A 26,954-nucleotide genomic window follows, 5' to 3' on the forward strand; every position below is an offset into this window, starting at 1 on the left:
TGTGGCTCACAGAGACCAGCTTCCATCAGGCCCTGAACTCCACTCTGTTCTCTGAAACCTCTTCTGACCATAAGGCAGAGACCCAAATTAATCCAACATGCAAAACCAGAACTAGACCGGCCCCACTCAATGCAGATCCAGCCATGCAACCAAATCACTAGCAACTCTCATTTGCATGTTTGGAAGGGAGGCCTTGTTCACACTAGCAACCTGTATGAGTTCTTTTGCTGAAGTAGAATAATACTGAGCCATTCAAGAGACCTGAAGCTCAGTCAGCAGAAAAACACTTAATATGAGATTAAAGAAACAAGATTATCAAGAAAGAGCATTTGTTTCCTCCTGGCTACCAGAGTCAACTCCCCATTGTATGTGCAGCAGGACAACTCCTTTGCTGCCAGACCCATTCTGACAAGGAAGCAGAAAAGACCTGCCTCTGCCCACCTTCTGCCCAGATGTACAGAATGAGACCCACAGAGCAGCAAAGGGCATTAGAGACCCCTGAACCAGAGCAGCCAAGGGACTAAAAGTCTCTTTATAACCAAAACTCAAACCAGACCAAAGACAATTTTCCTGGGCTGCCAAAAGCTGGGTACTGAGGACAGGTTCGAGCTGTGGCCACCACTCCCTAAGCCCAGGGACACCCACCCCACCTGTCACCCATTGCTGCTGCTCTGGCAAAGGGTGAGAAGCACTTCCATTACTCACAGCCATGGTAGGAGGCTGGGGAGCCCCCGGCCTTGCCATACTCCTGCTCCGAGTGGCTGGTGGAGAGGTTGGGCTGGCTGGAGCCTCGCCCAAAGGTGATCTGGTTGCTGCCCATGCCAGTGGCAACCTGGGCCATGCGCTCTTTGGTTTTGAGAGCCTGGGCCCTCTCAGCCTTCAGCCGTTCCTCGTCTTTGAGGAGGGCCACCAGTTGCTTTGACTTCTCACGCACATTGATGCCCTGGTCCTTCCCATCTCGGTCAATGTACTGGAAGTCCTTCAGGGTCTGGATGGCGAAGATGTTCTCCCGGCACTGCTGGGCCACACGTTCGGAGCCTGTCTTGATGAGGTAGTCCAGCAGGGTCAGTGCCTTGTACACATGCCGCCAGTTCTTGCCATGGTCATTGAGCCGCTTCCACACCATGCTCATGATCTCCGAGAAGGCCACCACGTTGTAGGTCAGGTCGGCAATCTCGGTCATCAGAGAACTGGACGGGCCCCACGGGTCATTGGAGGTGGCTTCCCGGACTTTGATTTCTGCCTCTGAGTAATTGTTCACGATGTTTTTCATCTGCCGTCTGATAGACGAAGTCGTCATTTTTATTTTCTCTGTTATAAGTTTAAAGCCCTTCAAAGAGAGAAACCTTCCTGTCCTTGGTAAGTGCACACCCTATGAAGGTTCAGTTTCCGTAATCAAGCTGGAGTAAGATCCCTGAATGGTCATTTCCTCCTTTGGAGCCTCAGATTCGAAAAGCTGGAAGCCATGACCTAGAGAAAGAGAAAACCCACTCCACTGCGACGTAAGCCCCCTGTGAGGGTGGGAGACTCTGGTCCAGCAGCAGGTACTGGGTAAAACTGGGGAGCTGAGTGGACATACCCAGCCTCCTTAGGACGAACCCAAGATAAAATCAGTATCACCAGTCAACAATCAATAAAACTTACACTCAAGTTTAAGCCTTTAGGAGAAAAGAAGTAAACATCATGACTATTGCTCTATTTTCAAAACACTTCCACTAGAATGGCTAGTTTATGGGTTGTCTTTTCACTGCCTGGCAAAAGCCAGCTGTGGAAGAATTGGAAACGCTGGGGGAAGCTGATCTTGGCACATTTAAAATTACATGTGAGACCAGATATGGTGGCTCGCACCTGTAACCCTAGCACTTTGCGAAGCTGAAATGGGAGGATTACTTGAGGCCAGCCTGGTCAAAATAGCGATACCCCCATCTCTATTTTTTTTTAAGTTTATTTAAATAAAAAAAAATACACATGAGGACAAGAAAGAGACTAATGTCAGGTCTATCTTAACTCAAAAATGCCTGTCAATACCTTCAAAACTGCTTTGGTCCACCGTGCTTCCGAATGTCCAGAAAATTCTCCTTGACAACCACTTTTCACCTGACCTTCCCTGTTCAAGAATTTATAAAGATTCCTAACAGCTCTTCTAGAAAAAGGATAAAGACCTCCACTTGGCTTTCAGAAGCCTCCAGCATCTGGCCCAAGCTAATACAGCCTTAAAACTAATCTGGTTATAGCCCAGCCCCTCATTTCACAAAGAAAGCTGAGACCCCTGGCTATCCATTAACTCACTCCAACCAAACACATCATCTATCCCCTCTCTTCCTCCAGATAACACTCACTTACCAGGCTACAGTGAGGTCCACGTCTCTGACATGAGGCTCCTGTCCACAAGTTTGGTAACCTTCATCTGCCTCATCACCAGTGAGCACCCAGCACTTAGCACTGTGCCCGACACAGAAATGAACACTGTTAAATAAATGAATGTTACAGATTAAAAACAGAGTCCCTGCCCTCGAGAAGGCCACAGTCTGGCAGGGGATGAAGGTTCCTTACCTATAAAATGGGAAAACTGAGGCCCTAGAAGTCTCCAGGGATTGCCCCAGGTAGATTAGGACAGCTAGGGCCCGGATAGGAAGCAAGGGGCTCCACCCACCATTCTGACCACCTGCTTGGCTGTCCCCCAAACCCTCAAACCCTCAGGGGAAGGATTATTTTTCCCACTACACAAGTGAGGAAACTAAGCCTGGAATCACACAGTCAGCTAAGGTCACTCCAGGCCCAGAACCTGCGCCTCCCTTTCTTCCTGTGGTGGTCTTTACTCTCAAGATGTTCCTGCCACAGAAACAACAGGTAGCTCCTACCTTCCTCATCTAAAGCCTCAGATGGGTAATGGGCACATCCAAAAAAACAAGCAAGTAAACAAAAGGTGGCAGATGCGAGGAAAAGCCACAGGAAATACAATGACTACTCATCACAAACAATCACACAAAAAGAAGGGTTTGCTAATGTGAAATATGTATTTGGTCTTCATCCCTCTCACTTGGCAGGGATTCCAAACCTAAAATCCTCAGAATCTCCATAGTGATGTCTTTTTGCATGTGAATGATTGACTGAGGGCTGGCAGTCCCTAGGCAGCTTCAGGATGGGGCTGGTCACTAGAAAGACCAAGGCAGGATCAGTCCTGGCAAGGGGAGAGGGACTGAAGATTAGGTTTATCACCAATGGCCAATCATTTAGTCAATCATGTCTCCATAATGAAACCTCCATAAAAAGACATAAGGACAGGCTCGGGAAGCTTCTGGATGGCTGAACACACAAAGGTTCCTGAAGGGTGGCACCGAGGTATGGCATGGAAGCTCGGCACTCCTTCTCCCACACCTGGCCTATGCATCTCTTCATCTGTATCCTTTGCGATATCCTTTATAATAAATAGGTAAATATAAGTCAATTTCCCTGAGTTATGTGAGCCACTCTACTGAATTAATTGAACCCAAAGAAGGGGTCTCAACTTGAAGCTGGTTGGTCAGAAGTTCCAGAGGCTTTGACTTGCACTGCTGGGAAGGAGGGAGTGGTCTTGTGGGACTGAGCCCTCAACATACGGGATCTGAAGCTACCTCCAGGTAAATATCAGAGCTGAACTGAAGGACACCTAGCTGGTGTCCTGCAAAACTGACTGCTTGCTTGTTATGTGGGGAGAAGGTTACAGAAGTCATCTGTATTGATTGCTGTTCAGTGTTAAGTGAGAAAACAGGAAAAAGCACTTTGTATGATTTTTCCACACACAAAAAGGGGACAGCTCGTAAAATCTCACCCTGCTAATAACCCATACATCTGCTCTGGCCAAGGAGGCCTTCTCTCCACCCTCAAATATGTCAAGGAATCTGACTCTATCTGAAGCCACAGAACAGGGCTTCAGCTAAAAGCAGGCGTATTCTGCAAAGGCTGTGAAAGGACCAGGGATAAAAACTTTTGCACGGTGACCTGCACATTTGATGTAATTAGGTTTTTCATTCATGATGCAACATTCACTGCTGGCAAAGATACGATGAGCCTCACAAAGAAAAAAGAAAAAAGAACACTTTAATTTTTAATGAATATTTCCCAGCTTAAAGGGCAAATATGTGTCAAAATCAGTAGTAATGTTCAGAGGTACTTAATGTTCAGGAGCCTTACAATGTGCCAGGGACCACGAGGCCCTTCAGTTTGTTGTTCCATTTGATGTAGAGCAGGTATGACTCTTCAGCTTCTCAGAGAAGTGGGCAGAGCTAGGATTCACCACTGACAAAGACTTTGGCCAGGCATGGTGGCTCACACCTGTAATCCTAGCACTTTGGGAGGTCCAGGCAGGCAGACAGCCTGAGCTCAGGAGTTCAAGACCAGCCTGGGCAACATGGCAAAACCCCGTCTCTACTAAAAATACAAAAAATTAGCTGGGTGTGGTGGTACACGCCTGTAATCCCAGCTTACTCAGGAGGCTGAGGCATGAGAATTGCTTGAGCCAGAGAGGTGGAGGCTGCAGTGAGCCAAGATTACACCACTGCACTCCAGCCTGGGCGATAGAGTGAGACCTTGTCTCAAAAAAAAAAGAAAAGTAAAGAAAAAAAAGAGGACTTTGGCCACCTCCTTCCCAGTAAAATGGTCTCAAATGGTTGAGAATGTCATAAGAAAAAAAAAGGAACACTTTTCCTGCAGGGCGCGGTGGCTCACGCCTGTAATCCCAGCACTCTGGGAGGCTGAGGCAGGTGGATCACAAGGTCAGGAGATCAAGACCATCCTGTGAACGGTGAAACCCCATCTCTACTAAAAATACAAAACATTAGCCAGGCGTGGTCGCGGGCGCCTGTAGTCCCAGCTACTCAAGAGGCTGAGGCAGGAGAATGGCGTGAACCCAGGAGGCGGAGCTTGCAGTGGGCTGAGATCGCGCCACTGCACTCCAGCCTGGGCGACAGAGCGAGACTCCGTCTCAAAAAAAAAAAAAAAAGGAACACTTTCCTAAGTGAGAAACAATGCTCTGGGCTCTGCTGCCCTCCCCTATCTGGTGACCTTGTGGGTGGAAGCAGAAGACCTCCAGCTGGGCCCAGTGTCCTCCCAGGGAGGCTGTGAGGCCCAGCCAGGGCTCCCAATGAGCCTCCTAGACCTTTGGCAGCAAAGAAAAGGCAGTGATTGCTGTGAGCAAGGGCCAAGGTGCCGCTGCCCTCCCAGACACAAGCTGGGAAAGGAACTCCAAACAATTAAGACACAGGGCTGTTGACCAAGGCAGGGGCTTTCTCTAACAGACTAACTTCAAAGGACATCTGTTGATGGTCTCTGAAATACTTAAACTTCAGGAAAAAGGAAAAAGCTAATAAAATAATAAAATACCGGTTACAGTCAAAAAACTAAAATAAGGCCTATGTAATTTTCATGGCTGCCTGCTATTTTCTTGAAGTTTATAGACAGGAGCAGCTTTCGGCACAGGCGGATGGTGAAAAGTGAGAGGTATGGAGCTAAGAAATCCTCACTAGGGGCCGGGCGTGGTGGCTCACGACTGTAATCCCAGCACTTTGGGAAGCCGAGGTGGGCAGATCACTTGAGCTCAGGAGTTCAAGACCAACCTGGGCAACATGGTGAGACCCCGTCTCTAAAAAAAAAAAAAAATAAACAAATAAATAATCCTCACTAGGAGAAAAGTCACTGGAGGCTTTTCGTTTTTTTTTTGTTTTGTTTTGTTTTTTTATTTGAGACATAGTCTCGCTCTGTCGCTCAGGCTGGAGTGCAGAGGTGTGATCTCGGCTCACTGCAAGCTCCGCCTCCTGGGTTCACACCACTCTCCTGCCTCAGCCTCCTGAGTAGCTGGGACTACAGGCACCCACCACCGCACCCAGCTAATTTTTTTTGTATTTTTAGTTGCGACGGGGTTTCACCGTGTTAGCCAGGATGGTCTTGATCTCCTGACCTCGTGATCCGCCCACCTTGGCCTCCCGGAGTGTTGGGATTACAGGCGTGAGCCACCGCGCCCGGCCGAGGCTTTTCATTTTCCAAGCCAACTGGACTACGCACCTCACCTAAGCGAGACTTTGGAGGCTGAAACTAATTATTCCAACCGTGAGACAGCCCATGATGCGTGGGCCATGAGGCAGGACTCCAGCAGTGCCAGTGGGCACAAAGCTCCAGCTATTCCAGCTGAACACCTGGACTTCCATTACTTTGACACAATTGACCTTGTACACCTCAGGTCCTCATTTTTCACTGCTTCCCCTCAACCACAGGACTGGCTGTAAATATTTAAACATCTCCTCTCCCAGCAAACATCTGCCATGAGTCCATCCCAAGGGCAAGCTCCAAGCTCCAAACACATACCACATTCCATGGCACATCCTGTTATTTCTCTCTTTTTTTTTTTTTTTTTTTGGAGACAGAGTCTCGCCCTTTTGCCCAGGCTGGAGTGCAGTGGCACAATCTCGGCTCACTGCAACCTCTGCCTCTCAGGTTCATGTGATCCTGGTGCCTCAGCCACCCAAGTAGCTGGGATTATAGGCGCCTGCCACCACACCCAGCTAAGTTCTGTGTTTTTAGTAGAGATGGGGTTTCAACATTTTGGCCAGGCTGGTCTCGGACTCCTGACCTCAAGCGATCCACCTGCCTCGGCCTCCCAAACTGCTGAGATGACAGGCGTCAGCCACCGTACCCAGGCACATTCTGTTATTTCTAGAATCTGAGTTTTGTTTTGTTCTCCCTCTTTTTCGCGAAGTTTGCACGCTCCACTTTCCAAACTTTCTTTCTCAATTTTCCAATTTTCTTGCTTCCAGCTTGCTGAGACTGAACTAATGCACATGCAAATGCAACTAAAACAGGATCATTTGTTACCTTCTGGGCTCCTCACTCAAGCCTGAGGAAGTGTGTGATCAGCTCACAATCATTTCTCATGAACCTCTACGCCAGATAAGGATGTTAGAGGTGGAGGTGGTAGGGTTGTCAAAACAAGGAAAAACAATATTATAACTCTGTTAAAAGTTTAGACCCAATACAGCAAAAACAAACAAACAAACAACAACAACAAAAAACTTATAAATTACATACTGACAATTGAAAGGATCCTCAGTAACTAGAAACACCTTTAGAAATCCAGTTCTATCATCATATCATCAGTTATTACCTAGAACTCTTTGATGCTAAGTGATAAATGAAGTACATGAACTTGTACAATTCTGTCAAAACTTTAAATATTTTTAAATGAAGACACCAAGGTGTAAAGTGAGATCCATTATTCAAGGCAAAGAAACCTTTCTGTACCTTCCAAGACAGCTGTCACGGGAATAGGGCCAGGTGTAGTGGCTCACGCCTATAATCCCAGCACTTTGGGAGGCCAAGGCAGGAGGATCACTTGAGCTCAGGAGTTCAAAACCAGCCTGGACAACATGGTGGGACTTCGTCTCTACAAAAAATAAAAAACAAAAATTTTTAAATTAGCTGGGCATGGTGGTGCACATCTGCAGTCCCAGCTACTCAGGAGACTGAGATGGGAGAATCCCTTGAGCCCAGGAGATGGAGGCTACAGTGGACCATGATAATGCCACTGCACTCCAGCCTGAGTGACAGAGCAACTTTGTCTCAAAAAAAAAAAAAAAGGCTGAGCAGGCCCACAGAATGGCCACTTTATTTGCAGGACGAGATGACCAGGCAGAGGCTCCTGGCCACCACCCCACCAGCCACACCTTCCCCACTCTAGCCCTAGCCCTAAAAACCTGTTTTGAAATTGTATTAATTAATCATTCATTTTACTAAGAAATCAGGGTGCTGACGCACATTAGGTAACTATTGTTAACCACACAGAGTCAATAAATTCCAACCAACAGCAAAGAAAACTGAATGCTTGAGATGGCCTGGGGAAGTAGCACCATGAGCAATGCAGAAATTGTCAGGCCTTCTGAAATGCCCTGGGAGCTTCAGAGCCTCCGCGTAAAAAGCCATATCTATTCAATATAAAAGGGAATACTCACTTTTCTACAGTTAGTCCCCAGAACTAGGTAAGGTTCTTTAAACCAAATAATATTTCATTCCCATTCTGAAAACTGAATCATTGATTTTGCCTATGTAACAACCATAATCCCCCTCTTCTTGGAAAGAGTACTTCAGTCATCCTTGGGAAACTCGCCAGGAGTAGGCTCAGGACACAGACCAGGCCAATCAAAGCCCCACAGCTCCCCCGCCCAGCAGCTAGATCAGTGATATGTTAAGACTCCAGACTGGACCACCTGTAGACCCCTCTGGACGGTTCCTAAAACTTCTGGGAAACTAGCAGGGTTGCTAAGCTGCTGGAACACACCACAGGGGCAGAGTCAGAGTTTACCTATGATTGAAGCAGCCACAGGAGAAAGCAAGAAGCCAAGGACAGGAGAAGGCACAAGACATAACAACACGTGGTCTGCACCTCTATGTCTACCTGTGCATGAAGCCATTTATCCCCTGAAATTCTCATGCTGTAACCTAAAGCAATGTGTGCTTTTGACCCCTGCAACTGCAAACCCTGTGCACAAAGCACCTGAGAGAACCACAGGTAGAAAGGCAGCAACAGCCAAACAACAAAAGGCCAGAGCATGGGCGCTCCCCTGAACCTCCAACAGGGCCTCGAGTAGGAGTGCGGAGACATCAGTCAGGCTCTCCCCAGCCACAGTTGACCCACAGCTCAAGACTGACCAAGGAAGAACCGCATCCTCCCCAGGAGGGCTCGGCACTCCCTGTGAATGAGGCACCTCCAACCAAAGTCTGGGATCATCTGCTCTTTTTTGAGAGTGACTCATGACGGGAACCATAAAATAACAGCTAGATCCCCATACATGCAGGGGACAAGCTGGGGGAAAATTTTCTGGTAAACTTGAAAACACAGAATTCGAATGAGAGTAGAGACTGGAAAGAGACTAAACAAAACAGCAACAGCAAACAGAACAAAACTGGAAAAAAAATTTCCAAGGCTAGGGTTATGCCCCAGGAGGCAAGAAGTATTCCATAAAAATGTGCTCCGAAGGCTTGAGGAGCTGGGTGGGGAAATTCTTTCCAAATCTAGAGTTCCCCATCGTGGGAGACAGAGGCTTTTCACAGTTCCAAGCAACGCAGGTGGGCCTGTGGTGAAGGCACACACCTCTGTACCCCGTGCCTCTGTGCCACCAAGGTGCGGCTGATCGTGTGCTGAGAGGAGGATGTTCACCTTTCAGGTGGGGTCTACATCAGGTCCCTAAGGAAACTATGGGGAGCAGCCATCATTGAAGGTCACGCTCGGCTGTCAGGGAGCTGCCTTTCCACTCCCCTCCCCAAACCTAACAATCACAGGTCAATCAACATTGTGAAAACCCAGTCCCAATCAATGAATACGGGTGAATTAATTGACCTGAACATCTTCACCTCAGATGGCAGCTCCACCTATGTATGTCTGGCAGCCTCCTATGTTTCTACACATACTTTATTTTTCTAAAAGTAGATGACAGAGAATGCTTGGGAAAGGGGTACACCCCACCTTTCCCACAGTGTTCCACCAGTGAGTGTGGTCCATCAACCAGATACATCAGAACTTCCTGGGAGTCCATTCAAAAATCCAGTCATTCTGGGGGCAGAGCTGAGGGGCTGCCACTCTCTTAAGAAGCCCCCACGGTGATTTCTAGGCATGCTGGAGTCAGTGTCATGGTGTCCACTGCAGGACACTTGAATGTGTGCAATACTCCGCAATCCTCAATTCACTGGCTTTATCTTTCCTGAGGTGCAGTCCACGAGTGAGGAAACATCTCCATCTTCCTACCGGAGAAAAGGGTACAACGATCGTTACAAGGAGGCCCAGTTGGGGTAGCTGAGACCACAGATCACATGACCAAACCACACGGGCTCTCCAGAAGACAACAGGCCAGTTAGGACAATATGGACAGTGCTACATTCTTTTCAACAGTCATCATTTCAGCCAAAAGAGAAAGGACTATTATGATTCTGTTTCAGCCACGCTAGCAATAACTTAAAGCCTAATAACTGTTGCTCATCCCGTAGAGAAATGAAAAGAAAAAAATCCTTTATTTCCCTCGTACCAGAAAAACGTGAGATTCAGCCAAGAAATAAACATCTTCACTAACTGAAAGTGGGCATCTATATTCTGATGACTTCTTGTTGGTTAGAGAAATCAAATTTTCTATCAGCTGGGCAGGGTGCTACACACTTGCATTCCCAGCTACTCAGAAGGCTGAGGCAGGAGGATCACTTGAGCCCAGGAGTTCAAATCTAGCCTGGACAACCTAGCAAGACCCTGTCTATAAAAATGAATAGTTTTTTTTTTAATAAAAAATTTATCAGTCTCCAAAAAGTGGGCTAAAAAACCTTTATACTCATGTACTTAAAGAATTTTGAAGAAAAACAAACATTTCAGACTTGACTTCTAGACAGTAGAGCAGGAAAAGGTAAACTGCCCATGTGCTTACTTGTCTCCCCTGGGACTTTCTTCTAAGGAAGAAAGATCCCCGCAGGTGTCAGTTAACCTACTGCCAGAGGGGAGCCAGGAAGGGCTGACTGCATAGGAAGAACCAACCTCTAAAAAAAGGCTGAGCAGGCCCACAGAATGGCCACTTTATTTGCAGGAGGAGACGACCAGGTAGAGGCTCCTGAAGGAGAGTAGGAGGTCCACCCTCAAGGAGCCACCTAGGCAGCTTCTCCCAGGATCTGACAGCCACTGGAACAGACACAGCAGAGCTCAAATTAGATGTCACTTGGCCTCCTAGAACTTGATATGTACTCAATTTTCTAAAAGCAGAAAGCAAGTACCAAAACATACACAAGGAATTTAATTTCTTGTTATCGACATGCCCCTATCATTTAGTCTCTGGGAGGAGCAGCCTGTGGGTGTAGACTACACGGGCAGGTGGGGAAATCCAGTCTTTTTAAAGACTGTGTGAAGAAAAGATGGGGTCTGGAGACCTGGTTTTGGCTGTTCCTGCCAATCCAGGAAAACAGGGGTATGGCAAGAAGCTGCAGCACCTCCCCCTCAGTGTAGAGGATCAAACACTGTGACTGCACAAAGGGCAGGCAGCAACACTCCATAAAGGCAAAGGAGAATTCTTGAATGCTCCCCCACCTCTCCTATTCCTCAAAGCCGTCTTACAAATGACCAAATTATGAACAGTATTCTTTTAAAAATCATGCCAAAATGCAAATAACGTGATGTGGTAGTGAGAGGAGACGGGAATCCAGGGACCAGGGCCAATGCTGTAACCGCTCTGTAGCACCAAGAAGCCAGTACCCAGGGTCCTCGCTTCTAAAATGATGGGATTAAACCAGATGCTCACCCCAAATCCTTCAGTCCCAAAGGCCCCCATTCTGACCAGTGATTCAATTCCCTGCCATCTCCATGGTGGCATGAGAAACCCAAGCTTCCGATCAGCCCAGCCATAGGTCACCAACTGAGGGAGTAGAATTCCAGCCACAGCCAAGCAGCAGATGTTTTTGTTAGCCTGTGGGGCTTCATGGTGGGCAAAAAAGTAGGGCCTCCCTTCAGCCTTTGGAAATGTGAAAAGCAGCCTTCAGAACCCTCCACTCCTCTGAGGATGGCTGCTGTGACCCTTAGGCAGAGATTCCCCGTTTCTCACACACTGTGGCTATGCTAGAGAAAACACTGGTTGATGGGAGATGATGAAGCCAACCAGAGACTGGGCGCAGTGAACGGGAGCCTTTGATGGCTACTCACCCCCACCCCACAGGACAGGCCGAGCTATGGATTACCATTTGATCAGCATAATTTTCCAGCTTGAGACATCTGAAAAACATGCAGAGCTGCATGGGAAAATCTACATTCCCATGATCTCGTGCTTAATTTAGACCTGGCTGGTGGATGTGGTGGTGCTAACTGCTGGGCTGTCGCCATCTCGCGAGGAGGCTGCGAGAGTGTGGAAGTAAAGGAGGGGCAGTGGATCCCCTCAGGCAGGGCCTGCTGACTTCAGGTTTCGGGCACAGTAGTGACGTAACATATTTTCTCAAAGAGAGCTCCAGATGCTGGCCAAGGAACAGGTATTTTTACACTGTGCATGTACAAGTGCAAGACCACAGCTGTGAGAAAAACAAGTGGTTTGCTCACCTCTGCCTTCCCACCTGTGCCTCCAGGAGGTCACATCTAACTCTTCCCACAGTAGCTTCGGAGGAACAAGGCAGATTTCTGAACAAGGCAGATTTCTGAGGGAGTTACTTGCAGGGACTGGTGGTAGTGATGGTTGATGTCTGCTGAGCCTCATCTAAGCAGCACTGCGGGATGGGCGGTGAGCCAGGGTCTTAGAGACCACAGGAGCAGGCTCACCTTAGCTGAAGCTCAAGGGATGAGCTCCTTCATCCCAAAGGTGGGCTCTGGGGCAGAGCAATCCCTGAGGGTTAACTCTTTATGTGCCACCCACATGCTGCACTCTCGTTTCCGATCACTTTCCCTATGACCGGAACTGGCTCCTGCCTTGCATTCTACCCACCTGCCATTTCCCCCACCCAGCGTCCTCTATCTGTCACTAGACTGGCTCCTTGTCACTCAGATCACATGGCCTCCTCAGAACCCATCAGGCACTCTCTATCAACGTCACCAGCTGTCATCTGGAACAGAGCCCCTCCTCTATCTGACATTTCTTATGTGCCTGTTTATCTGTTTCTCTCCTGCCCCCGCACCACCCCCCTGAGACCAAGGCCCAGCCTGTCTCTTTGCCACTGTCTAGAACAGTGCCTGGCACACACTGAGCCCTCAACAAACACCTTCCATGTGACACAGAAGCAAAAAATAAGAACACTGTTAAAGATACCCATTATCTCTCTATTCAGAGACTGCCAGAGTTCACACCTTGAGGCTGTTCTCCCAGTTCCTGAGTCCCCTTCGGTCTCCATCTCTTGAGTTAAAGGGCAAGTGCTGTATTGTCGGCCTAACAATAAACTGCCTGGGAACAGGAACAGCCCTACCTGGTGCTTAACACACGCTCCACACGAACCAGCACCTGCCAAAGCCCAGGCACCACGGGGCCTGAGAATCCACTTGATGCCCCTTACAGCTGGACTCAGGAGTGACACCAGCAGCCTGGGCAGCAGCCTAGGGCTGAAATATGTAGTTCTCACTCCGGCCACAGGGATTATGTCCTGCCTTTCCAGCTGCACGGTCCAAGGCAAGCTGAGCTTTCCTGAGCCTCTATTTCCACACCTCTCAAATGGAGGTAACAGGTGCTGCTCCGCTTGGCTGTGAGGGTTGGTAAGAGTAGGACTGGCAAATAACAGGTGTCCAAATACCTGCCTCCTCTCCTGTGTCCTGCCAAGGTGCAATGTCTACAGTGACATTTCTCAGCAGGTTCCTGAGGACAGCTCGGCAGGTGATGAAAGCCTACAGAGGCATTCCTATGAGAACACACCAGGTGGGAATCACCTACCAGAGGGGTGGGTGGCATTGTCCACAAGCATCTCTCTCTAGACTATACACACAACCTGTTCAAAACCATCACCAGTCTTGCCTGCCCTTCTCCTCTGCAGCTGACATTTCCAAGCAAAGTCTCACATGTGCTCTTCGATACTAGTAAGAGAACAGAATTAAAAGAGCAGTAAGAAACAGAAGGGGCCCTCGAAGCAGAGGCTAGTGAATACTAACTGAGCAGGTCACATGTGTCCACTGATTGAATCTTCATAACAATCCTATGGAGGAGTTATTCTTCTTATTCATATCTTACAGAGGAGGAAAGTGAGGCAAAGACAGGCTAAGTAACTGACTCAAGGCTGAGGTGCCAGCAAGAGGTGGGACTAGGATTTGCTCTCGGACTCTGACTTCTGATCCCATCCTCTTAATCCCTATTCCTATTCTCATTCTTTGTAGCTTTAGCCAAATTCAGTGTTCAAATTCGTTAAGAACAAGGAACTTTCCTTTGCTGAATCTGCAGGCCTAGAAAGGTCCCTCTTGTCTAGATGTTTGAGGCCAAAAGATGGCATGGAAACAACTGCTTTCCGACCTCATGTTTTGTGGGCCATAATGGATCCTTTCCCCAGCCTCTCACCAAGTCAAGCAAGCAGGGGCAAAGATGCTACAGCAGAAGGGCCTTGGAAGTCAACCACGTGCAGATGCCAGGACCCAGAGCCGTTCAGTGCTAAGCCAGGACAGAACCTGACATTCCCAGCTCCCTTCAGTGCAGCCAGCAAAAGGGAAGAGGCTTTAACGCTATTCAAAGAAACTTTTACCTTGAAATGTGGAAGGTTCTACACATTGGCAATACAATGGAGTCAGTCAGGGTGGAGGTCCAAAATAACAACACAGAGACTCTAAAACTATTCTTCAAAACGTGTTCTTCAGAACTCACATCCTTAAGAAATGATGCCTCTTTGGCTATTAACAGTGTCTTCTACTAAATCAGTCACACCGACTTTAACACCCTGAGAAACCTGCACTGTTCCTTTGAAATAGCTGTTGTCATCTGAAATACCACTCAGAAAAAAAAGTCTCTTCATGTTGAAAGGTAAACTTCCTTTTTTGGTGCAGAGTAAAAATATTACTTCCCTCTTTCCTTCTCTGCTGGAGACATTCCCAGTGTTTTATTTACTGTGCAACACTGACTGGATACATTAGGAGGAAATGTTCCTTCCCAACTCTTAAATGTCAGAGTCTAGCCCACAAAAGGCATGAGCCAGCCCTAATGTTTTCTTGCTGCTCCTCTGTTTTCTTAAATGTTTTATGATGTAACATTAGGTACATATAAAAGAATATGTGCAAACCACATGTGAGGACAAACAAAATAAGTCCCCATGACTCCACAGCGCCCTCAAGGCCTGGAACGTGACCACCATGTCCAGCCACCTGGCTCCCCCTCACTTCCCTCTCCCCACCTCCTCGACCCCCAAGGCAAACAGCCCTGGTATTGGGTTTTCGGTCCCTCACTTTTTAAAAAAGAACATAATTGTATCACACACTAGTAAAACTGAACAGTATGCCGTCTTCCCCAGCCCGCCTGTGGCATTCTATACCCCTTCTCAGGTTCTCTCTGTTGTTATGCACAGCTAGCTGCCACTCACCCACTGTCACAGCTGTGTACCATGTGATCATGCTGATATTTAACAATGTGCCTACCCGTGTTCCTGTCCATGGACATCTGGGTTATTTCCAGATTTTTGCTCCTGTGAAAAGTGCTTCTACAGCCATGCACGTCTCCTGGGACACATGGGCCAGCTTTTTCTAGAGTCTGTTCCTAGAACAGCTCATGCATAGGATATACAAACTCTGCAATATATTTTAAAAATATTTTTGCCTGATTTATAACATCGTTTTGTCATTACAAAGATGTATTAAGGCCAGGTGTGGTGGCTCACGCCTATAATCCCAACACTTCTGGGAGTAGGAGACTGAGATGGAGGATCGCTTGAGCCCGGGAGTTTGAGGCTGCAGTGAGCCATGATCATGCCACTATACTTCAGCCTAGACAACAGAGCAACACCCTGCCTCAAACAAAAAGATGTATTCATAGTTTAGTTGACACAGGTTTGACAAGTATTTTTCACACACTCACTGTGTGTCCAGATCCCCATGCCAGCAGCTACAGGGGATCTGAACAAGCACAGATGTGCCACCCTGTCCGGACTGGGGGAGCAACAAAACGACTCCAACTGGGTGCTCTAGGCAGCTCTTGAGAAGACGAGGACAAGACTGGGGGCCATCAAGGGCACTACAATGAAGAATGAGAGGGATGAGTGCCTGAGTATGGAAGAGGAGGCCTCTGCAGGCAGAGTGAGAACCCTCAGGGAGAGACGCCTGCCACTAAGGTAGCTGGGAAAGCAGAGGCTGTGGCAGGCTGAGGCTGCACCAACAGGGCCTCACTAGGCACACAAGAAATCTGCGCTTGCCAACTTGAGTTGTTCACCTTCAAGATTTTTGCCATCTCCTCTCAGGAGTAACAATGACTAACACTTACAGAGCACCCACTATGTGCAAGCACTGTTCGGGGAATTAGCCCATTCAAATCCTCACTATAAAAGCTGCTTGGCCGGGCGCGGTGACTCATGCCTGTAATCCCAGCACTTTGGGAGGCCGAGGTGGGTGGATCACGAGGTCAGGAGTTCGAGACCAGCCTAGCCAACATGGTGAAATCCCATCTCTATTAAAAATACAAAAATTAGCCAGGTGTGGTAGTGCGCACCTGTAATCCCAGCTACTCAGGAGGCTAAGGCAGGAGAATCGCTTGAACCCGGGAGGCAGAGGTTGCAGTGAGCTGAGATTGTGCCATTGCACTCCAGCCTGGGCAACAGAGTGGAACTCTTGTCTTTAAAAAAAAAAAAAAAAAAAAAAAAAAAAAAGCTGCCTACTGCTTGCCTCGTATTTTTCTTCATATCAACTTACGTTTAAATTCAAATACTCACTTGAAGTAACATATATAAAATCAGGTATTACTGCTATGGCATATGGGGGGATCTTTTGTTTCTATTGAGATATAATTCACATAGCATTAAATTCACTATTTTAAAGTATACAATTCAGTGGGGGTTATTATTATTATATTTTAAGTTTAGGGTACATGTGCACGATGTGCAGGTTTGTTACATATGTATCCACGTGCCATGTTGGTGTGCTGCACCCATTAACTCGTCATTTACCATTAGGTATATCTCCTAATGCTGTCCCTCACCCCTCCCCCCACACCCCACAACAGTCCCTCAGCGGGGCTTTTTTTTAGTATATTCACAATGTTGTGCAATCATCACTATTTCACTATTATTCCAAAACATTTTCAACACTCCAAAATTAAGCCCAACATCCATTAGTGGTCACCACCCATGTCCTCACTCCCAGCCCCTGGCAATGACAAATCTACTCTCTATGGATTTCCCTACTCTGGACATTTCATACAAATGAAATAATATAATATGTGAACTTTTAGGCCAGGCACAGTGGCTCACGCCTGTCATCCCAGCACTTTGGGAGGCCGAGGCTGACGGATCACAAGGTCAGGAGATCGAGACCATCCTGGCTAACACGGTGAAACCCCGTCTCTACTAAAAATACAAAAAATTAGCCAGGCGTGGTGGCTATCTCGATCTCCTGACCTTGTGATCCGTCTGCCTCAGCCTCCCAAAGTGTTGGGATTACAGGCCTGAGCCACCACGCCCGGCAGGTTCAGTGTTTTCAAGGTTCATCCATGTTGCATTATGTACCACTATTCCATTACTTTTTACGGCTAAATAATGTTCCATTGTATAGATGGACCACATTTTGTTTACCCATTCATCAGTTGATGGACATTCGGGTTGTTTCTAATTTTTTTGGCTATCATGCCATGAAGAATAATCATATTCATAATGCTGAGATGGCCGGGCGTGGTGGCTCACGCTTGTAATCCTAGCACTCTGGGAGGCCGAGGCGGGCGGATCACGAGGTCAGGAGGTCGAAACCATCCTGGCTAACACGGTGAAACCCCATCTCTACAGAAATACAAAAAATCAGCCGGGCGCGGTAGCGGGCGCCTGTGGTCCCAGCTACTCCGGAGGCTGAGGGCAGGAGAATGGCACGAACCCGGGAGGCAGAGCTTGCAGTGAGCCGAGATCGCGCCACTGCACTCCAGCCTGGGCGACAGAGTGAGACTCCGTCTCAAAATAAATAAATAAATAAAATTAAAAAAAAAAAAATGCTGAGATGGACATCTATGCAGTGTTTGTGTGGACAAGTTTTCAGTTCTCCTAGGTATATACTGAGGAGTGAAGCTGCTGGGTCATATGGTAACTACACGTTTAACTTTTTCAGGAACTGCCAAAATACTATGGCATTTCTAAGACAAAGATTAAAACTAAGAACATTCAACTGTATGCCACTTAAAATTATTTTGGGAAATACCGGGGAAGGTAAAGCTACTAAGGTTGATTTTTTATTTTTGCTTGGAGCAGGGAACTCACGTCTTCAGGATGGTATTTCCGAATCTTGATCAAGCAGCAGTGGGAGAAAGGATTAGGGCAGAGGCGGGAGGAGGAAGACAGAAAGATGACTGAGAAGCCACACAACACAATGAGCAGAGTCCAGAGCCTGAATCCAGCTGCAGGGGAATGGGAAAGGCAGGCGATGGACATAAACACAGAGTGGAAACATGAACCCTGACAATCAAATTTCAGTGTGGGTGGGGCAGAAGGGGTGGAATAGCCAGGAGGACGGAGGCATCCCTAACAGAAAGGGAAGGTGGAGAGGTTGCAGACGAAGGCAGGAGGTAGCATACTTAGTTTTATTTCAAACAAACATGGCTGGAGGTGCTGGCAGGACAGGCCTGGAGAATGAAAACGCCCTAGTGGAGCTGATGCCTAGGACCAGGGCACAGGAGGGGCACTGTGGCCAACATGTTCATCTCAGAGGAGCATGTGAGAGGACTAAGGGAGAGACAGAGAGCAGAGGAAGACGGGGACAAGAATGCAATTAAGGAGGAGGCGAGTAGCCATCAGCCAAGTCCAAGAAAGGGCCAAGAGCAGGGCAGGGACACAAGAGAACCATCCAGTGCCAGGGAAGCAGAGAATGAAGAGATCATGCTTTTCTGCCCCATGCAGAGCAGTGCATGCTTGGGAAGTGTCTTCACCTTCTAATGACCACCAACAAATAGTTCAGACACCTTTGTGTGAGACCACGTGTAACTTCCTAGACATTCTTTTTTTTTTTTTTCTTTTTTTTTTTTTCTGAGAAAGGGTCTCACTGTCACCCAAGATGGAGTACAGTAGCACAATCACAGCTGATTACAGCCTGGACCTCCCAGGCACAAGTGATTCTCTTACCTCAGTCTCCTAAGTACAGGTGTGCACCACCAAGCCCAGCTTATTATTTTTTGTAGAGATGGGGGTCTCCCTATGTTGGCCAGGCTGGTCTCGAACTCCTGGGCTCAAGCAATCCTCCTGTCTCGGCCTCCCAAAGTGCTGAGATTGTAAGTGTGAACCACCATGCCTGGCCACCAGACCTCCTTGGTCACTGGTACACACCTCTGTACCATGCCACCTTCCCCTCCAGTTTCAGGACAAAACCGAACCCATCATCCCCAACTCCACACCTGCCCCCTTCTCCTTCCCTCCAGGGATGCTCTGCCCAGGATCCACCACCTGCTGCCCAGCTGACTGAGCCAGAGGCCTTGGAGCTCGCCTGGGCTTCCGGCTTTCCCTCCACCCTTCCTTCCTTCCTCCCATGACCTCTGGACTGCAGGCTCTCAAGGGACAGAGACCCCAACTGTCTCCTTGCTGCTGCATGCTGGGCCTGGCACGGTGCCTGGCACACATCTGCTGCAAGAATGAATGACTCTACAGGGCACCGAGTCCAGCCCCACCTGCTCAACACACTCCCCCTTTCTCTCTCCCTTCCTCCAAGCTCTCTGATCCTCTCTACACCCTTACCAAACCACAAATGCCCTCACTGAACATAAAACATGGCCTATGAATATTGGTAAGTGTTAAAATAACTACCTGGCAGAATGAAAAGATCACTGCTCTACCCAGCACCTTTTAGCCACCTCACTGAATCTCATTTAGTTTTCTCATTTGTAAAATGGAAATGGCAGCCTGCGAGAATCAGCAAGATAAGGAACATGAGAGAGCTGTAGGAAATAAGGCGGCACTTTCTGCTTCACTACAGGTTTCCCCACATGCCTCATATGCTTTTGACAGGCCCTCTTCAGGTCCCACTGGTCCTTTGACCACGCCTCTCAAAGAAAAACAAAAATGGGAGCAAGCTGACATCCCAACAGGAGGGGAATTTTTGAGTTTACTTCGCACTAAATTTAACAGCATAAACAAACTAGAGTTCGCATGCCACATAATTTTTATAATTCCTAAAAGATTAGGAGTATGCTACCAAATGTCAAAACACAAAAACCAAAAGGAAATCAAAGTTGTTATTTTCCTTTTGGTTTTATCTCCATTGGCCAAATGCTTTTTGTTCAAACAATGTTTACACTGCCATTGTCCTGCTTTGTTTAGAAAAATAATAATAACGGGGCACGTTTCCAGCACTGACAACTGAGTGCGTGTGCGGATCTGCCCAGCTGCTCCTATACTCAGGAATCACTCTACTTTAGAAACTTGTGCCGAGAGGCCAAGGAAGAACTGTTTACTTGCCCTCCAACTATACACTGGCTACACCCGTGCCCCTAACCCCCCTTCTCGCTCCAGCCCCTTTCCTTCAGCCACCACAGGGATGACCAGGCCAAGAAAACAGGGATGTTCTTCAGCACATTTATGCCTCACAAGGAAAATATAAGCCCAAGGCCTCAGGAAGGCCATGTCTGGTGACTCAGTGACTGCAGACTCAGCTGCTGCTGGTCAAATGCACCAAGGTGACAGCTGTAATTTACTGAGTGCCTACCATGTGCCAGGCACTGATCCAGGGGTTTCGTGGCACTGATCTTGCTGCACTTTTGCAAGGGAGGCATTACGCAAGAGAGAGGGTAACATACAGCAAATCACAGAACTGGGATGAAGCTCTGGGCCACAATGCCTCCTGTGAAACGCAGAAGTGCTCAATCCTAAACCTCCGTTCTACTTATATTACTTCTATGTGGTTGCCCTTCTCTGTTCCAATATCATCATATCCATCTAAGACACTCCTTGGAAGATGTGAAGTTTTTCCACCAACCAGCTTTCAAGGCCAACCCATGTAATTTCTACCTTGGAACTCCCTCCTTACTAGTGAACGCTTTCCGGAATGACTTGTCCAAACAAAACCACTCTCCTGGGCCCCAGGGATGTCCATTTCTCTTCTCTTCTATAGTACTGATTCTAGTCACCAAGTATTTCCAGTTCACCCACTTCTAGGCCTATGACAGAAGTGCATTTTCCCACCTCCTCTGAAGTCAGCCATGGCACTGCAACGAGATGAGATAGAAACGATGTGTGTCACTCTCTGCTGAACAGTAAAAGGCAGGTGCCACATTCCCTGCGGTGGTGACAGTGGGTGCCTATGTCAGGATGGAGCCTCCTTATCTATCCAGAGACAGGAAAGCATGTCTACACAAGAACTCGTGTACCATGTTCACAGCTGTGTTAATCACGACCACCAAAGACTGGAGACAACTTTGTCCGGTTGATGAATGGATCAACAACATGTGATCTATCCACACAATGGAATATTATTCAGCCTTAAAAAGGAAGTTCTGGTCCATTCTACCATATGGATGAACCTTGACAACATTACACTGAATGTAAGAAGACAAACGCAAAAGCCCACATACTGTATGGCTCCATTTATGTGGAATGTCCAGAACAGTCAAATCCATAGAGACAGAAAGCAGACTGATAGTTGCCAGGGGCTGGAGAGAATGGGAGGGGAAATGATTGCTTAATGGGTACAGGGTTGCTTTTGGGGATAATAAAATGTTCTAAAATCAGATTATGCTGATGGTGAACTTTATTGCATGGCAAATAAATTATGTATCAATAACACTGTTTTTCTTTTGTTTTGTTTTGTTTTGTTTTTGAGATGGAATTTTTAACGCTCCTGTTGCCCAGGCTGGAGTGCAATGGTGTGATCTCGGCTCATGGCAACCTCCGCCTCCTGGGTCCAAGCGATTCTCCTGCCTCAGCCTCCTGAGTAGCTGGGATTACAGGCATGTGCCACTACACCCAGCTAATTTTGTATTTTTAGTAGAGACAGGGTTTCTCCATGTTGGTCAGGCTGGTCTTGAACTCCCAACCTCAGGTGGTCCGCCCGCCTCGGCCTCCCAAAGTGCTGGGATTACACGCATGAGCCACTGCACCTGGCCTGTTTTTTTTTTGAGACAGAGTCTCGCTCTGTCGCTCAGGCTGGAGTGCAGTGGCATGATCTCAGCTCACTGCAACCTCCGCCTCCTGGGTTCAAGCAATTCTCCTGCCTCAGCCTCCCAAGTAGCTGGGACTACAGGGATGCGCCACCACGCCCGGCTAATTTTTGTATTTTTAGTAGAGATGGGTTTCACCATGGTGGCCAGGCTGGTCTCCAACTCCTGACCTCAAGTGATCCACCCACCTCGGCCTCCCGAGGTCCTGGATTACAGGTGTGGGCCACCACTCCCAGCCAATAAAACTATTAACAAAACAAAAGGCTTGTGCCACCATCATCCTAGGTTCATGAGTGACTATGAGTGAAGTCTCCTGACCACATACACTGGACATGCAGCATGAAAAAGAAATGAGCCTCTGCTGTTAGGCCACTGAGGTGAGAGGGTTGGCTGTTCTCACATCATGTAGCCCATCCTGATACAGCTCAAACACATCCACGCTATCGTAAGTTCATACCGAAAATGTGTCTAAGGCCAATTAACTTAAATTCTGGAAGGAAGCCAAAGGTGTGGTTCTGCCCCAAAGCCACTGTCCAAATCTTTAAACATAAGGAGATGGGGCAGAGGGAAGGGGAGGAATGGAATTATTTAAAGACTCTGCCTAGATCAGAATAACTCCTAGCCTGAAAAAAATTTATAACTCATAAGACAATGAACTAACCTTCCAAAAATATAAAAAACACCTTCAGAAATTGAGAAAAAACCAATAACCCAAGAGAAAAACCAAAGAACTGTCCACAGAAAACTATAAATGGTCTTTAAACATATGACAACATGATCGGCTCCTCTTCAGAAAAATACAAACTAAAACTATACTGAGATATTATTTACAAGCGTCAGGTTGGCAAAACTCTTAAGCATTTGACTACACCTTGTGTTGGCAAGTCAGTGGGGAATCAGGCATCAACACTGCCAGTGGGAGTGCAACATGGAACAAGCCCTGTAGAGGGCAACTGGGCAAAATCTGTCAAAATTACAACTGTGTTTCCTCTTTGACTCCGCAATGTCCCTGCGGGATGCCACCCTGCAGGACCACTGCAATGTCGGAAACGATGTGCACGTGAGACAACTGTTGCCGGCACGTCATGAAACAACAAGCTGGAAACAGCCAGGCGCCTTTCCTCAGGGGTGAGCATTCAAACAGGGACAACTTCACAGTACAACACAGCTGAAAGAGAATGACAACCATTCTCCATGCACTGATATGGAAAAATCCCTACAATAAGTTAAAAAAAGCACAAGGTGAAGAACAGTATACACAGAATGCTATCTTTCATTTACTGAAAAGGGAGAAATAATAATACACAATTTGTGTCTGTTGTACTTGCATGAAGAAAAACTAGAAGGGTATTCAAACTGCTACAGGTGGTTATCCCCTGGGAGGAGGGAGGACAGAGATGAGATCAGGAGTGAGGGGCAAAATTTCTTAAAATATATTTTAATATATTTTCATTTTAGAAACGTGACTATACTGCCTATTCAAAAGGGCATTTCATTCAAAAAAAAAAAAAAAAAAGTTCCATTCTTAAAAAAAAAGAAAAAATACCAGAGCCACATCAAAGCCTTTGGCCAACAGGTCTCAGATGCCAAGGCCAAGAGCAGCCCAGGAGTGACCATCAGCCCAGGTCCACCTGTGTTCTTCTGCCACCAACCCGTGTAAGAGCCCAGTACCAAGACCTGTGAAGCTGGAGGGCAGGGACCCTGGACCCTCCCGCGTCTGTCCCTTCCTTTCTGTGACTCTCTTCCAGGCCCCTCCAGTTTCACACTTGGAAGGCTGCAAATGGCCTTTAACGCATCCCCCACTGTCAATGCCCCCATCCAGCCTGCAATCCACTCAGTCTGGGTTTCCTTCCTCCTGGCCCTCTCCCATGGGCTGCCCAAAGCATCGTGCACAAATCCACCACAGCCCTGTGTCCCTCCCATCATAAGGTAGCAGATTCAAGAAGGGAAGAACCAGAGCTCCTGGCATCCACTTGTGCAGCAAGCCCTTCCTCAGCTTCTGCTCTCCTGTTACGTGCCAGGCACTGGGCTGGTGCTGAAGGATGGAGGTCAACCTGACATGGTCCCTGTCTGCAAAGAGCTCCAGCGGCACAGTCCACAGAGAGTGTGGAAACAGATGATAATTCTACAGTGGAAGTCTAAAGGGCGCAGGACAGCAGACTGGGCTTTTAGGCCAGCCATGGAGTGTGCAAGGGGGCAGACGAGGTGGGTACGCAACAGGCAAAGCACATTCCAAGCAAAATGAGGAAAAGCAAGTGAAGAAAGGCCACAGGCCAAAGCAGTAAGGCGGAATGCCCATGGTAAAGATAAAGAAGTCCGTCCCTTCCTCCGGGCATTTAGGAGCGAGGGGTCGCTCTCTCAAGGCCCATCTGCGAACAAAGCCCCATCCAACTTGCTCTAGGCACCCTTGGCCTTTTCCCTGGAACCAGGCAAGCCTGGCCTTCATTTACTCAGGGAACAGGGAGAGTGTAAAAGAGAAAAAAACAAAAACTGCAAGCAAAGATCAAAAGTTTTGACCCCTAAAGACCCAATACTCGGCTGGGCGCTGTGGCTCATGCCTGTAAACCCAGCATTCTGGGAGGCCAAGGCAGGCAGATCACAAGGTCAGGAGATCGAGACCATCCTGGCTAACATGGTGAAACCCCGTCTCTACCAAAATTACAAAAAATTAGCCGGGCGTGGTGGCGGGTGCCTGTAGTGCCAGCTACTCAGGAGGCTGAGGCAGGAGAATGGCGTGAACCCGGGAGGCAGAGCTTGCAGTGAGCTGAGATCGTGCCACTGCACTCCAGCCTGGGTGACAGAATGAGACTCCAGCTCAAAAAAAAAAAAAAAAAAAAAAAAAGACCCAACACTCAAAAGATGCCAGATCAATAAGCTACGACTCTCACACTTGACAAAAACAGCAGGAAAACCATGTTTCCCTAGCACCAAAAGGAGAAACACCTGAAGCTAATGGAGTCCAAATTGTATTTCCATAAGCCTTACAGGGCGGTTTTCAAAAATCACAAATTTCCAAGACTTGATTCAGCAGCCGCTATGTTATATAATGAATTTTTTTCTTTTAAGGCAGATAACATTTGTTTCCCCATTCCAAATTATAAACTGATTTTTTTCTTCCAAATGGAAAAAAAATTCCTTCACAGTAGCCTTTTAATTCAATCAAATGGATTTCTTAAATATCCACCAGTTGGCAATATGATGTGGCACACACATACAGACTTCCAATGTGTATGGGCCACACACACGGCGGACCGTCGGCTAGACTCACTGACACAGCAGTCTCACCCCTGTGGCTGCAGTCTTGTGGGAAGGCTGGGGTTGGCTCTGTGACCAGTCAGGTGGGCCTAACACCACTGGGCAGGGAACCAGAGACCTTTCCCTGTGTGGGAACCCTGCTCACAGGGTCTCACAAACCGCGCTGTCCACATGCAGCATCGATGCCAAGGGCCCCCAGAAGGAAATTACTAGACACTGTCTAGACCCACAGCCTGGACTAGCTCTCTAGGTTATATCACAGTTACCTGCTGAGTCTCAGGCAAACACATTTCCTGAGGAATTGGCCTGTTTTCCCTTCTGAAAACTCCTGAAAAGAGAGGCAATAAACTGTGTGGAAAGAATATGCTGACACCCACTGCCAATTTCCCATTGTCAACCCAATGCAACGTCACCAAACGGAGAAGAATATGCCCAGGGCCGGGCGCGGTCGCTCACGCTTGTAATCCCAGCACTTTGGGAGGCTGAGGCGGGCGGATCACGAGGTCAGGAGATCGAGACCACGGTGAAACCCCGTCTCTACTAAAAATACAAAAAATTAGCCGGGCGTGGTGGCGGGTGCCTGTAGCCCCACCTACTCAGGAGGCTGAGGCAGGAGAATGGTGTGAACCTGGGAGGCGGAGCTTGCAGTGAGCCGAGATTGCGCCGCTGCACTCCAGCCTGGGCAACAGAGCCAGACTCTGTCTCAAAAAAAAAAAAAAAAAAAAAGAATATGCTCAGAAACAACCCAATAGCTGCCGACAGGAATGCGACTCTCATCCAGGAAGGCAGAATCTTAAAAGACAGAATCAAAGCACGCTGGCATTGGGAAGGGCCTGGCAACCACTTAGTCCCACTCTCTCATTTATATCATAGATGGGGAGACTGAAGCCCAGAGAGCAGTAAGTGTCTCTGCCCCATTCTGGAAGCCTCTGAAGTACACACAGGGCTAGCAGTTTTTAGTCCCATTGTCCAGCCCTGAAATCATTTTCCTCACCAGACCAATTTTCTCCTCCATACTGTCTCAGCATCAGCATTAGCACCAGCACCAGCAGCCACCTGAGTCAGTGTTTATTCCTCTTCCCTCACCCACATCTAACTGGTTAACACACCCTATAAGTCCAGCAAAGCCTCTCCCCTACCAGACAGCTCCCTCCTGGCCTCCCAAAGCCTCTGATGGGCTGCGGGACACCTACCACCTGGAACATGGGAGACTGGGACCAAAAGCTTCCTTGAATAGAAAACAAATCACAGGGGGCAGCTGACCTCTTCCCAGTATAGCCAGTCAAGGGAAAGCTCTGAGCCATCCCATGATGGCTACAGAGGCCATAAAGACCCCTGAGGATTAAACAAACACAATCTACCTAGAGAAAATAAACCGGGCTGGGTGTGGTGGCTCACACCTGTAATCCCAGCACTTCGGGAGGCCAAGGCGGGTGGATCACCTGAGGTCGAGAATTCAAGACCAGCCTGGCCAACATGCAAAACCCTGTCTCTACTAAAAATACAAAACATTAGCCAGGCATGGTGGCACATGCCTGTAGTCCCAGCTACTCGGGAGGTGGAGGCAGGAGAATCACTTGAACCTGGGAGGTGGCGGTTGCAGTGAGCCAAGATGGCGCCATTGCATTCCAGCCTGGGTGACAGCGAGACCCCGTGTCAAAAAAAAAAAAAGAGAGAAAATAAATCAAAATATTAACAGTGATTACGGACCGAACTAGGACTTGACGTATAGGTCCTAAGGCTATAGGTCAAGTTCTAGTTTGGTCCATCCTACTTAGGCATACTTTCCGAATTTCTCTGATGACCATTAAAACAGGCATTCCAAACAATCTCCATGGGACCTGGTACAAAAAAGAAACACAGCCTGCAAACACCATGTTGCACATATTCTGTTTTGGTAGACCTGACTTTTACACAGTCTTTGGAAACTACTGATTA

General features: G+C 47.8%; 1 protein-coding gene across 6 annotated transcripts in view; it reads right to left on the reverse strand.

The window, feature by feature from the left end:
• The window catches only part of EPN2 (epsin 2), a 99,732-nt gene that overhangs the window by 52,856 nt on the left and 19,922 nt on the right, over positions 1-26,954 (reverse strand). For 2 of the 6 annotated variants that reach the window (XM_055243225.2, XM_063617745.1), the window contains exons 2-6: positions 10,541-10,681; positions 9,491-9,765; positions 7,273-7,414; positions 2,344-2,466; positions 706-1,470 (exon numbers count right to left, since the gene is read on the reverse strand). The exons of 1 other annotated variant lie outside the window; for it this stretch is intronic. In XM_055243225.2, the coding sequence (XP_055099200.1) occupies positions 706-1,300 (595 nt within the window). In that variant the 5' untranslated portion in view covers positions 1,301-1,470; positions 2,344-2,466; positions 7,273-7,414; positions 9,491-9,765; positions 10,541-10,681. Of the gene's footprint in view, positions 1-705; positions 1,471-2,343; positions 2,467-6,846; positions 6,913-7,272; positions 7,415-9,490; positions 9,766-10,540; positions 10,682-26,954 lie in introns of all 6 variants that reach the window. 3 more of the 6 variants (XM_063617746.1, XM_063617747.1, XM_055243219.2) reach the window with 3 other exon arrangements.

Source organism: Symphalangus syndactylus, chromosome 14 (assembly GCF_028878055.3).
Source record: "Symphalangus syndactylus isolate Jambi chromosome 14, NHGRI_mSymSyn1-v2.1_pri, whole genome shotgun sequence".
Taxonomy (NCBI): domain Eukaryota; kingdom Metazoa; phylum Chordata; class Mammalia; order Primates; family Hylobatidae; genus Symphalangus; species Symphalangus syndactylus.